The sequence below is a fragment of the Bolinopsis microptera genome, chromosome 9, assembly GCF_026151205.1.
Source record: "Bolinopsis microptera isolate Bmic1 chromosome 9, MBARI_Bmic_1.0, whole genome shotgun sequence".
In the NCBI taxonomy this organism is placed as follows: domain Eukaryota; kingdom Metazoa; phylum Ctenophora; class Tentaculata; order Lobata; family Bolinopsidae; genus Bolinopsis; species Bolinopsis microptera.
In genome coordinates, this window is record NC_087080.1 from 4,988,808 (window position 1) to 5,001,670 (window position 12,863).

At 36.5% G+C, this 12,863-nt stretch overlaps 3 protein-coding genes across 3 annotated transcripts in view; 2 read left to right on the top strand and 1 right to left on the bottom strand.

Moving 5' to 3' along the window:
* LOC134821316 (ras suppressor protein 1-like) overlaps nucleotides 1-12,863 on the top strand; it is a 63,234-nt gene that overhangs the window by 24,081 nt on the left and 26,290 nt on the right. The gene's annotated exons all lie outside the window — the stretch shown is intronic.
* The window catches only part of LOC134821317 (uncharacterized), a 59,933-nt gene that overhangs the window by 24,078 nt on the left and 22,992 nt on the right, over nucleotides 1-12,863 (top strand). The window lies entirely within an intron of this gene.
* On the bottom strand, nucleotides 1,017-3,541 carry LOC134820626 (uncharacterized). Its single transcript, XM_063831127.1, has 6 exons — nucleotides 3,400-3,541; nucleotides 3,025-3,156; nucleotides 2,769-2,896; nucleotides 2,465-2,567; nucleotides 2,008-2,163; nucleotides 1,017-1,455 (listed from the first exon to the last, which is right to left on the bottom strand). The coding sequence occupies exons 1-6, from the start codon at nucleotides 3,508-3,510 to the stop codon at nucleotides 1,384-1,386; spliced, it is 702 nt and encodes a 233-aa protein (XP_063687197.1). The 5' UTR covers nucleotides 3,511-3,541; the 3' UTR covers nucleotides 1,017-1,383.

The window sequence follows — 12,863 nt, forward strand, 5'->3', positions numbered from 1 at the left end:
AATCGTGTCATATGCCATCTATAGTTGACCGACTAATTGGTTGCGGGTGAAAAAATCAGTCAAAACTGTAAAATTTCGGTCCTGGAAATTTCATCTTCAAAAACTGAAAATGGGGCAGAGATTGGGACAATATGATTTTGCAATTTTATTCGGGATTTTGACTCCCAGTACCTCAATTTGGTTTCATACCATCACCAATTAACAGATTAATTGGTATTTGGGCAAAAATTCCACCCAGTCTGTCAAATTTGTGTTCAGAAAATTTCATATTTGAAAATGGGACAGAAGTTTGAAAATACAACTTTTCGTTTTGTTAACCTTTCTGCTGTGAGCTTCCTCAGAACGAGATCAAACTTCCAGCACCTCAATCGTGCCATATGCCATCTATAGTTGACCGACTAATTTGTTGCGGGTGAAAAAATCAGTCAAAACTGTAAAATTTCGGTCCTGGAAATTTCATCTTCAAAAACTGAAAATGGGGCAAAGATTGGGACAATATGATTTTGCAATTTTATTCGGGATTTTGACTCCCAGTACCTCAATTTGGTTTCATACCATCACCAATTAACATACTAATTATATTCACTGTACTGTACTAATTGGTCGCTGGGCAAAAGTGCTTCCAATAGTGCGCGTGCGCGCTCGCCCGGTCTACGTAATCGAGTGCTGATATTACTGAAAAAAATGTGTGTCGCTCGCGGCCAGGACTAGAAGCATGTTCCAGACATATTCTTAGAAGAGCTGTATCGATATTGACTATTTATAGTAAGTACTAATTTTGTTGTTCTGCCGGCCTTGAAATATATCCGACTCTGCTGTCTTCTCTTTTAACAAGAAACTGTCCTCTATTTTAGTGTGAAAATACCCGACTATGTTGTTGTTCTGTTGTTGTTTTATCTAACACCATCGCGATTAGGGGCTAAAAAGTGATCACTTAACGTATGTGAACAACCCCTTACTCAATACTCACCCAATCAACATCGGCCACTAAATGATAATAATAAAAAAAATTGTACTACTTTTTAGTTTCAAAATTACAATGAAATTACTATTACATACTAATTGAGTATTATATCATACTTTTATATACACCATTCCACAATCAAAAAAAGACTGGTAAAAATCAAACTATTAACTACGCTATAGTCTAAACATCCGATCCTAAAACGATATCAGAAAAGATAAAAGATGAAAAATTGAAGTAATTTGCAACCCCCGAAAAGATTAAATGTTATGTTTTATCTAGAATTTAAATTCCCAGAAAACAGAAAAATTGAATTTCATGAATACCTCAAAACTTTAGCTGTGGAAAATAAATGGACAATTTTGTATTTTAAAACTGAGTTCTGATAATATATCGTATATGATTATTTAATACATTGATTAGTGACGAAGAAGTAGGAGCTTGGAAAGTGGCACACTTGGCTTTGTGAAATGTTTCCGTTTTAACTCAACCTGAAAACAATGAATATCGTTTAGTAAATCCTGTAATACATGTTGTACTTTATAAAGTACCTATATATACGATTATAACTTACTAAGTAATATCACGACTTAATACTTCAATTATTTAACTAATAACACCGAAGATGATGTTAGATAAATAAGTTTAAGTTTGATTATTGTCCTAATTGCACTACAAGATATGGAAATTGTTGTATCATCCATCTGCAGAACATTATACTAGGAATCAAAGAGTGCGATCAGTGAAAACAACGGCACTGCTACTAACACAAGTGCAGTTTTATAATAACTTTAACAGTGAAAACTTTTGATAATAAAGTGGCTGTTTAACTTCAGTGGATAATGGAATGAAGCTCTAAATTTCAACGTATGATTTCATCTGATGTTTAAAACAATTACATCTGACAAGCATAGTCATAACACGAATTACATATTTATAGTGGTTATATGCACTACGTATCACAATTATCATCTCTAAGTGCATGCCAATGATCATGTTTATAACGAAATAATAAGTTGAAAAAAATCTGAATAAGTGACTACCTCGACCACATTGATAGGAAGATGAGAGGTGCACTTTAGCCGGGAATACTGGGATATAGCGACTATAGCCATCCTGTCAGCTTTAGTAGCAGCAGACATTACTGCTACACTGTTGTACCCCATATCACTAACTATACTGTAGATATCTTCCTCGAACTGAAGTGAGTCAATAATAAGTAAAGATGGTGCAATTGCTTTTATAAGTAGAAGCAGTCATGAAGTCGAGTAGAATATGTGGGGGTCCATATTTATTTGGATTACCTCCACCTGAAATTCAGGCGGAAGTAATCCAATATACATTATACATGTCATCTGATTCGAACTGAAATATTCGAGGTTCTGGAAACATAATTTGAATACTTCCAAGTTTAACAAATATAACTCAGCTAATTTCAAGCATCTAATTATCATAGTCCAAGCATCTAATTATCATAAGTCGTTCAGTGCTCACTATTACCTGTTTGATCGTTTTACAAGATACGTTTTCAAGCTCAGCTCGGATTGATTTGGATATCTTCTTGTACCTCGACTTGCTTTCAGCCTCTGGACCCACAGACAGCCTAAAAGATATGGTACATAATTAGCTGTAAGATAATGTACATCAGCAATTAAGGAACTTAATAAAATGGCAGTACATTGAAGATACATCATGCATTAGTATTTATTCATTAGCTGATCACGTGTCAATTTCAAGGATAGTGTATACAAGTATTAAATAACTACTACTACAACTACTACTAGAATTTGATAGTGTCACTTACATCTTATCCTGAACATCCTCAGCTGAGTCAATAAAAACCAACCAGATTTTCATCTTATCAGGATCACCGAATAGGGAGGAGAGAGGAGAATTGTGAGAGGGTGTGATGTCTTGTAACTCTGGATCAATCTGATAGGATTCACAATTTACACCCACACAGTTTCCATAAGAATTAAGAAATAATGGTCCTTTTAATTTGTGATGAGTTATCTGTCAGTAACTGAACACTTGTTGAAGAAAGAAGAGGGATTACAAACCCCTAATTCAGAAGCTAGCTCCTTCAAGAAGATGTCGTTGCTTTTCTTACAATTGTAGATGTTTCCAGAATGGTTAAGTTTATTTCCTGGCCTTTTCTTCCTTCTCACTCTCTTCAGCACAGTGTCTATGGACTGAAATTTTATTGATAGGAACTGCTACTATGCTAGATTGCTAGAAACACAATTCGATTTGAACCTTTGGAGTATAAAACATAATATTTGCAAAAAAGTGTCAATTTTCTTGTCAAACAGTTTTACTTACTTTTACAGTTAATTTACAGCAATCACGTGATCATTAAACATGATTAATTAACGAAACTTTGCACCCTTTAGCAGAATTGACTCACTAAATAGAAAAAAATGATCAGATTGTACCTGATTTTGGTGAAGATCGTCTGTGTCTGAGGACAATATCTCATTAATTCCGTTAAGCTCATTGATGGATCTAGTGATCGCATCTCTAGCACTTTCCCTACCCACGCCCATGGCCTGGGCTCAACTTCCTTACCTATATAAACACAAATTCTCGAATTACATCCGATACAAACTAGAATATAAAATTAAGATGTTACATGGCAATACCCAATGAATCTTTAATGAAAAGTTATTTGAACTAGAATTGAATAAAAATCTAATCTTTGGAAGAAAATGAGTGATGCCAGCACAAGGCTTGAGTACTTCTCGGGAAAATTGAGCTTCAGGTTAATTTGACAATTGACTATAAATCACCGGAGACCGCTTTTAATCGATTCAATCAAAAATATGTGTAAAAGATTGGTTTTATGATTCTAATGTATCCTCGTGGCTTGTAACTATCCCTAGCTCCAGTCACAAGACCTTGCAACTGGTTAAGATGTAGTTTACTGTTAAAGTGGTTACTGGGCCCTCAGAGCTGTAGGACAATGCCCCCACATAAGAGGTAAATGCTCAAAACACCAGTCTATAATCGATCTGGATGTTGAGTATTCTAAACTGGCATGGTGGGAATTATGTTAAACAAAAAATTTCAATTTTATGCCATTTATTACTATTGGAAAAAACTAGATTACAAACAAATTAAATTGATATTTAAAGGAAGCCTTCATGAAATTCCCATCTGGTGGGTCTACTGCAACAGCTCTACTTATTGCACTCCTTATTGAGTTTTTTTAAAACATTTTTAATCGCCCACGCATTGCAATAGACTATGCAGACATCAGATAAAATCAAATAATCTAAATTAATCCAAATGGACTAAGAAACTTTTCATCTGATTTAAAATGTTACAAACTTGATCGAATTGGAAACAGTGTTTATATATTTTTTAGATCTTATTCTAAGATTTTTTAAATAATCAACTTGTTCATTTTAAAACTTATTTTTATTTAGCCTACAAATAAGAGCTTTGGTTAAATAAAGTTCTGAGTTTGCTGGCCATGATAATGAACGGGTACCTTTCAGTACACGATAGGTTAATAAATAAGTAAGCCTAAATTTTGTAAAAAACATTGTTCAGTACACATAAAAACAAAACTGTATATAATATTCTTGTTAAAACTTCTTTCGAAACATTACAAAAATAAAAAGTCATTTACAATACATTTAGAAATCGTATCCTTTTTTAAAACTTTGTTTGTTCATCAGATATCCATACTCTTTTAAAGGTAGTGCTGTTAACCAAGCACTTGCCCCTTTCTCAGCAGCTAGTTGGAACATCAACTTTGCCAGTGGTGTTGACTCAAGCTGCTGGCGTATTTCTGCTTGTTTTTGTAGATAGAAGAGATTCCGTTCGGTCGTTATTTCGGTTTTCACTCCTTTGCTGTGTTTCCAATCCTCTGTGTAGTTGTCTACCTGCTTGAGAATGGCTTCTTTTAGATGTTTTGTAGCTTTACAGGAGAATTTGTACTCTCGATCTGCCATGACCATCATAACTGGAATACCTAATCCTCCATATCTTGGTGGTAGAGCCATTATGTTCCTTAAATCATCAGTGCAGCTAAACAGTCTGTTGATGATAGCTGGGATAAATTCATCACGTGTTACTTGTTCCAGAGGAGTAAGCCTATCAGCAACTTCTGGAAAATTTCTGATTCACTCATATGAAATAGCCAGCAAAGTTCACAACGGTTCATATCTATTCTGGAAAAGTTCAGATTCGCTCATATGAAATAGCCAGCAAAGTTCGCAACGGTTCATATCTATAATTTCCTAAGTGCGAATTATCGTCACTCCAGAGAGTAAGATTGTCTCTTTACAACTGCATGATTAACGTGCTGCCCTTATACGATTCCTCCTTCAGATTATCAAGCATACTGTTTACTTACCTGATTACTTACCTGATAATAGGATGTGTGGATACCAACTCTTTCTTAGAAATATTCTATGCATCCTGATAAACTTGCCTAGCTTTATTTATGCTGTTCTTTTCATCAGTCTCCTTCTGAATTTCAGCAAGATATGGTAAATAATCTCGTTTTCAGTAACAAAACAGTTTTTCTTTACTTTCACTGGCATTTGGTATTAAAAGGTTATCAAGAATCCTCGCGACTTCATTACAAAGATCTGTAATTTTTACTATTGTTACATCAAAAGTTCATCAAACTTCGAAATCTGCAAGAAACGGGTTGTTTTGCCGCCTTCGGCGGTCACGCGCTACTGCAAGCGAGAGGGCTCTGATTAGAGCAATCACGCGCACACTATCTTCCAATTAGCATCCGCACTTTTTCAGTGCCCAGTTAGTAAACTTTTGTCATACGTTGTATGACCCACCGCGTGCATGAGTGCGTGGCCCGGCGCCCCGTAGAATTAACGCTACAGGGGTAACGACAATGGGGTTTACGACGTGATATACAAGTAAACTTATAGCTATGTGAAGTTTTGTCATACGTTGTATGACCCGCTGCGCACGAGTGCTCGGCTACACTGTATCGTAAAACATCTACAGTGAAACGACATTTGGGGTCACGACGTGATACAAACCTTGATATGAGCCGCGCGTTCAGCATTGAACGCAGTAATTTTAATTAATATTTAAATTTCATATTCCAAGTGTTGATTGTTGTTAAAAATAAAATCTCCTGTCACTTTCACAATTTACAAAAAACAAACATAATATATGCAGGTACGCAGATAAATCCAAATTGCAAATGTTATTATTGTGATTGCACCAGCCCACATCAAATTTGTCATACGTTGTATGACCCGCCGTGCACGAGTGCGCGGCTCCCCCTGTATCGTCAGGACGATAAAGGTGAAACAACCGTGGGGGTCACAACGTGATACAACATCAAATATGGGCGAAATTTTTATTTTAATCGATTTTATTTTCATCGTTCTGACTTTTGTATAGCATGTTTATTTGTTTTTGTTTACGAGTTTAACGGATGATACTAATTATAAAATATTTGTTTCAAAGACCGTCGACGAGTCCAACTATGCGCGCGTTTTGGTAAGTTATAAACCTATAATTTGCAATTACGAGTAAGCTGTGGTATTAATTTGACGGATGTTACTCGTCTAAATTTCTTCGAAGTAGCGCGCGCCGCTTCCTTCTCGAAATGTTGCCCGATGGCAAGTGCTACGAAGTAGCGCGCGCCGGGCCAGATCATTAACAATGGTCAAGTATTAATTGACGATGTCAATTCATCGCAGCTTGGCGAGGCCAAGTAGCAAATCGCTTTTTCCTCACAAACACTCGACATGAAAACAGATCTGTTCACCGTTTGTACATTTTAGTTCGATCTTCCGTCTATCTAATATTGAGAAAAGAAAATTTCGAATTTATTACACAATCAATTATAAGGAAAACAAATTTTAGGAAAACAAATTTAAATTTTGGTATTTATTAGTAACAATCAAAACATATCATATCATAAAAATAAAGCCGCGCGTTGGTTGACTGCCTCAGTAAGGTGAATAATATAACATATAAGCTCGAAGGTGCCCTGTGCATTTACAGAAAGTCACGCGGCGATCACATGATCATGAGGACCTGTGAGCGCCAAATTTAATTTAAATTTTCTAGAAATCATACATCACTACAAGTTACTCATGCTTTTTTTAAATTTTTATAGGAGTGTAGATTGTCAGGTATTTCATTCATTCATACTTTGTCGGTTTAAAGCTGTATATTTAGAACTCACTATTGTTTAAACTATGAAAGCAGAACGTAGGTAATGGACAATATACCGACGACAATACCAAGGACCCGAGTGCCACAATGACTTTTCCGGATCCGTTTTTACCGAGGGCTTATCCACCAGTTACTCATGCTGCATGTATAGTCTGGTAATATTTATTCGTTTTATTCTATAGCAAGCATTCTGTAAATTGAAGTGTCGTATTTATTATAAAAGAGCCAGCCAACCTCCGCATTATAATCTTTTGTGTGCCAAGTTCGTTTGTAAAATCTTATCATATAATTGATTCACGATGTCAATCCTTCGCAGCTCGGTGAGGCACAGTGGTGCATCTCGCCGATCTACCGAAGGATTGATGCATAACAACAAGACACGCGCCAAAGACGCGCAGTTTACTGAGTGATGCCCACGATTTCTTTAAACACATTGATGTCATTATAATTTAGCGTGACCGGTGATAGTACGAGAATGGAAATGTGGTTGCGAGAAGCATTATTTGATGCGCGCGCGACCCAGTAGTGCATTGCGCTACAAATCATATAATAAAATTGATCCAATTATATAAGATGAACGGTATATATCATAGCTCATCGTTACTGGGCCGCGCTCAGCCTGTCATTCCGCCAAATCTATATTAATGAACATAATAGCCTGGGGTCCTTAGGTAAAGCTCATCGTTATTAAAATCCGAATGGATGAATTAATCAAGTAATGTTCCCTTTCAACACAACTAAACAACAAACAAATGCTTGCTCACCAGTGGTGACGCAATCGTAGGGGCATGCAGTTATTTCGGATAACTCTCACCCCGACGACGGCGTCGAAAAATAATCAAATTATGCATCTGCGCCATACTGGACACATTTTATATTTAATATTCTACAGTTTGTAGAAATTAGTGTTATCTACAGTATAGCTTAACTGGCGAGCAAGCATCGTTTCACTCGGCCGGGACGAAAATACCGAGTCCAATCACAGAAAGTTAACCATAAACTAAAGATAAATATAAGAGCTCGGACATCGACAAAAATCACACACTCCAGACGACGGGGGAAGAGATAGCTGCTGGCTAAAGGAAAGAAAGCTGCTGGCTCAACAAATTTTGATAATTGTAAACAAATTTGTTCTTGTGCCCTATAATAATTTGGTATTGAGGTATGACCCTGTACTGTGCGTGATGGTGAAAGTGAAAGTGAATGTGAATCTATAATGCAAACGAAGTGAGTTGTGGCCAAACGATTCTTCAATTTTAAAATAACAAAGTCGAAGGACTCTGTTTTAAAACACAAGCTCATTCTTATCGAAGTTTAATTCTGTCCATTCTAATTCTCCGTACCTGGACTGTATCTTGAGTAGCTCACTTTTCAGTGTTACTTTAACTAAGTTTGTTGACTTAGTAAAGCTTATCAAACTGTCAATTTTTCGACAGTCGTTCCACATTTTTGTTGATTGATAAATGAAAGAGGAGGATGGGTTCGGGGTGATGAACTGGTCTGAACGTCTTTGTGATGGTGATCTGTGGAGTAAAGATAGGAGTGAGATTGGAGATTCTAATCTGACAATTTTGAACAGTTCTAATAGACATGTGTATTTTTACAGGTTGTGGACGGTAAGAATGCCGTTCTTGTTAAACAACGGCTTTGTTTGCTCTTTTTCAAAGAATTCCCTTCCTAGGATTTGTTCATCTATACAACGTGTTCTGGCACATGTTCTAAACTTATCTAGATATGCTTCAAGGTCACCAAATAGTATTCTGATACATTTTTTCTGAGTGATGAAGATAGGTTGAAGCATATTGTTACTCGACCCACCCCATACCGATATTCCAAATCTTAGGTGAGACTCAAATAACGTGTGGTACAATTCTTTATGGTGTTTTTTTAGGGATAACGTGTCGTATTCTACTGAGTCTTCCGATCTCACATCTAAGTTTCGAGTTGAGGGCTCTTATTTGAACATCCCATTTTAGCTTTTCGTCAATAATAACACCTATAAACTTGGTCTCTTTAACTTGCTTTATTACAGTATTATTCAGAGTTAGTATATATTCTGATTCGTTATCTGCCTCATTATCAGTAGCTGTACGTGACGGCTTGAAGTGAATGTAGCAGCATTTCTTTATATTTATATGTAATAGGTTGCATTTCATGTACTGGTGTAACAAATGGATACATACATCAGAATAAGTTTGAATTGATACACGTTGTAAACCCCTTTTCGCGTGCCTAAACGTGTACTCGTATTTTACGTTTTGGAGGATTGGAAAAATCATGACATGATCAATCCATGAACTCTCAACGCATTGTCATGCTTCAATTTTTTCCTTTGATCTCTCCTCGATCCCCCAATTTTTGGAAGCTTCACTCTACTCAGTGATCGTAATGCGTTCTGCCTTACTTCTCGAATATTTGATCTTTTTGTAGTAAGTCAAAGAAGAAATGCTGAGCTCAAGATCACTGATTGTACACGATAAAACTTGCCTGGATGCTCAATTGTCGTCCGATCCATTTAACTGATAATCGTTTTTAATAGTTGTTGCAAGTTGTTCATGATTAGATTAGATTAGATTAGATTAAGAATAATGACATAAACATCATCACTAGTTTTAAACATTCTTTCAAACACTCTTTCATGGTTGTTACAAATACAGAAAAGGTCCCCAAAGGTCATTCAAATGATATTTACATACAATCAAATCAGGCTTTGCAATTGGCAGAGCAGGTAATACATACAATATGAACTCATGATTTACGCCGTCACAGGGACAGTGATAATGTTGTACGAAACTTACAATAGAGGGCAGGATCCGAGAGTGCCCTATGTCATGACAATTTTACAACAAGATGTGACAATATGAGCAGGGAATGACAGTGAACGACAGGGAACGACAGGGAATGACAAGGAATGACAAGGAATATTAATAATAATAATAAATTAATGTTATTTTTATACAGCACCAAAAGGTTAAATAATTTAAATTTAACCCTTATGCTCAGCTTTAAATGACAGGGAATGACACTAGGGATTGACAAGGAATGACAGGAAATGACAAGGAATGAAAGGAAACGACAATACAAGACAAACCGTGGGTAGAGGGGCACTCTCGGTTCCTGCCCTTAGCAGGGCATCCGGCATTCTATACACAGTTTTTGAATCGATTTGAACGTTTTGCACACTTTTTAGTAAAAGTAAAAGTAAAAAAACACTGAATAGCAGATACTCCAGTAGCAAGGAGGAGTTGAGTGTGCACTTCGATGTCCACAGTTTTTTGCTGTTGAATCGGGTTAAATAGGTCATTGGTAACTCAAAAAATCGAGGGCCGCATGTTGTGTCGCTAGTCCCAACCCTGTGGAGCCACGCCCATATTTCATACCAGGTGCGTATATGGGAAATATTTATCTCAGCTTCTGAAGGGCTTAGAGACTTAAACTTGGGTTTAAAATGACCGCAATGCACATGTTTATATTGGTACTATGAAGGTCATGAAAGCCCAAAATGCTTATTTTTGGAAAAAATTCAGAAAAACCAATTTTCACTTGGGCGCGAGTAAAAAATTTACACCCTATAAATTAAGTGAAAATCGAGTAAGCAGTTCAGTGACTACAACATTTCTAAACACAGGATCCTCTGCTAGGTCATTCTAAATCGGAATTGGTAAAGTAAGCAAATTCTTTTAGTAGTTTTAACCCTATGGAGCCACGCCCATATTTCATATTATGTGCGAATATGGGAAATTTGTATCTCAGCTTCTGAAGGACTTAGAGACTCAAAAGTGGGCTTAAAATGACCGCAATGTACATGTTTATATTGGCACTATGAGGGTCATGAAGGCCCAAAATGCTTATTTTTTGGAAAAATTCAGTAAAACCGATTTTCACTTGGGGCGTGAGTAAAAATTTCGACTCTTAGAAGTTAAGTCAATTATAGCAACAATTTTTTTTACTGAAGAAAAGAATATTCAAACAATATACACATAATATAGCAATGGCCAATTGGCTGACTATAAGGTCATGGCCTGAACTAACAATTTTTTTAAATAGTCAAGTGATGCTAAAGCAGAGCACAAATGTGTAATAAGTTAATAGATAAAAATACTGATTCAATGATTAAAATTATAGCTGTGAGTGTCAATAAATTACTGTGTCATAAAAAAAGGAACGATGTACACGTGATCTGAGATACCAATATCTCAATATCAAAAGGATAGTGTCTAGAAACATTCATAGTTCATGGTGGCAGGTATCAAGTTAAACGAAGTTACACTGACTGGCAATGTATACGATTGCCGTCTCCCTCTCTCACCCCTGACCGCTATCAGGGTGCTCCTGAGGATTGAGAATCTAATCCTGGTGCGCATGTAACACATAATAGCCGCATAGTCTTCTCCTCTCTTCTGGGATAGTTTTTCAGCGAGTCTCTTGTGGTATCTTGTGGCTTGTGGACCCCATCCGCCATTTGTTGAGTATATAAGTGGGGTAAAGGTGCCTTTTTCCACCTGGATGATTCTGTTGTTGTACTTTTTCATTTTCCTCATTTCATGAGCTTTATAGATCTGTTCCATATCTTTTTTGTCATATGTGGGTGAGTTGGGGTGGGTAACACAGACATCAAAGAATGTTCGTTCAAATGTGCTCCAGAGACCTCGTGAGGATACATCAGGTGCAGCTCTATCAGCATTGGTACCAACAATTTCTTCATTATCAAGGGGTATCAATGCTGGCTCAGTCACTACATCTCTGCATACTTCACGCTGCAGCTCTGCATTTAGATCGCGGATGTTGTTGTGTCTCATAGAAACATAGCCACCTTTCTTGCATATAAGTGTGTGATTCACATTATTTCTCTCTCCACAAGCACAGTGAAATGGGGTGTTAGGGATCTCCCAACCATAACGCAAGTACAGAGCATCACGGAACTCAATCTTGTTTAGGGAGTAGCCAAATCTCTTCAATGGAAGTGCAGTAAGCCAACATCCTGAACCTTTCTCTTTGATGAACTGGAGAGATCTCTTTAGGTTGGGATCTCTTACACTGTCCTTGTTAGATGGCCTCTAGTTGAACAATAAAACCCGTATTTGTCGTATGTACAAAACCTGTAAAACAAAATACTTTATTACATAATAGAATAACTTTAACTCAGCAAAGTAGATTAGCTCCCTAAATTAGCTACAAACATATTATATACGCAGATATATTATTATGTTTACCTGCGACCACATTCTTTTGCAAATTAAAATGAAATATACAAACTTAAAATAAAAACTGACGAGACGAAATAATATATACTCCTGACATTGCTCAGCAATTAACTCGTAAAAAACGACTAAAACACGATTCTACGAATCATGGAACTGAATTTACATACTGAATATTACTCTTATTTCTTATAAACAGACATAAATGACTCATTTCTAAATTTATTATCATAGAATCCGACAATAAAATGCGATAAAAACTTAAAACACGACACAGAACATTCATTTGATTGCCTTCTTGTTTCTCAATCAAGATACTTTTCAAAATCTACTCTGAACAAAGGTTTTTATGTATTGCTAGCTCTCTCGATCATTCCGTATTTCCAAGGTCAGCATCCTCAGATCCGGGAAACTCATCCTCTTGTCTTTGATCTCGTGAGAATGTGTTGAATGAACACTGAGCAACCATATGACCTGATTGGTGGCATATAAAACAACATACCTTAGTTGTCTATATCTTCTCCATC

What these genes read in the sequence shown, in the direction of transcription:
- LOC134820626 (XM_063831127.1), bottom strand. Translation starts at nt 3,510, where the DNA reads ATGGGCGTGGGTAGGGAAAGTGCTAGAGATGCGATCACTAGATCCATC. An exon ending in AGCTAGCTTCTGAATTAGGG is followed by an intron (nt 2,897 to 3,024) that starts GTTTGTAATCCC and finishes GAATCCTATCAG; the next exon opens with ATTGATCCAGAGTTACAAGA. An exon ending in TTCCTATCAATGTGGTCGAG is followed by an intron (nt 1,456 to 2,007) that starts GTAGTCACTTAT and finishes CATTGTTTTCAG; the next exon opens with GTTGAGTTAAAACGGAAACA.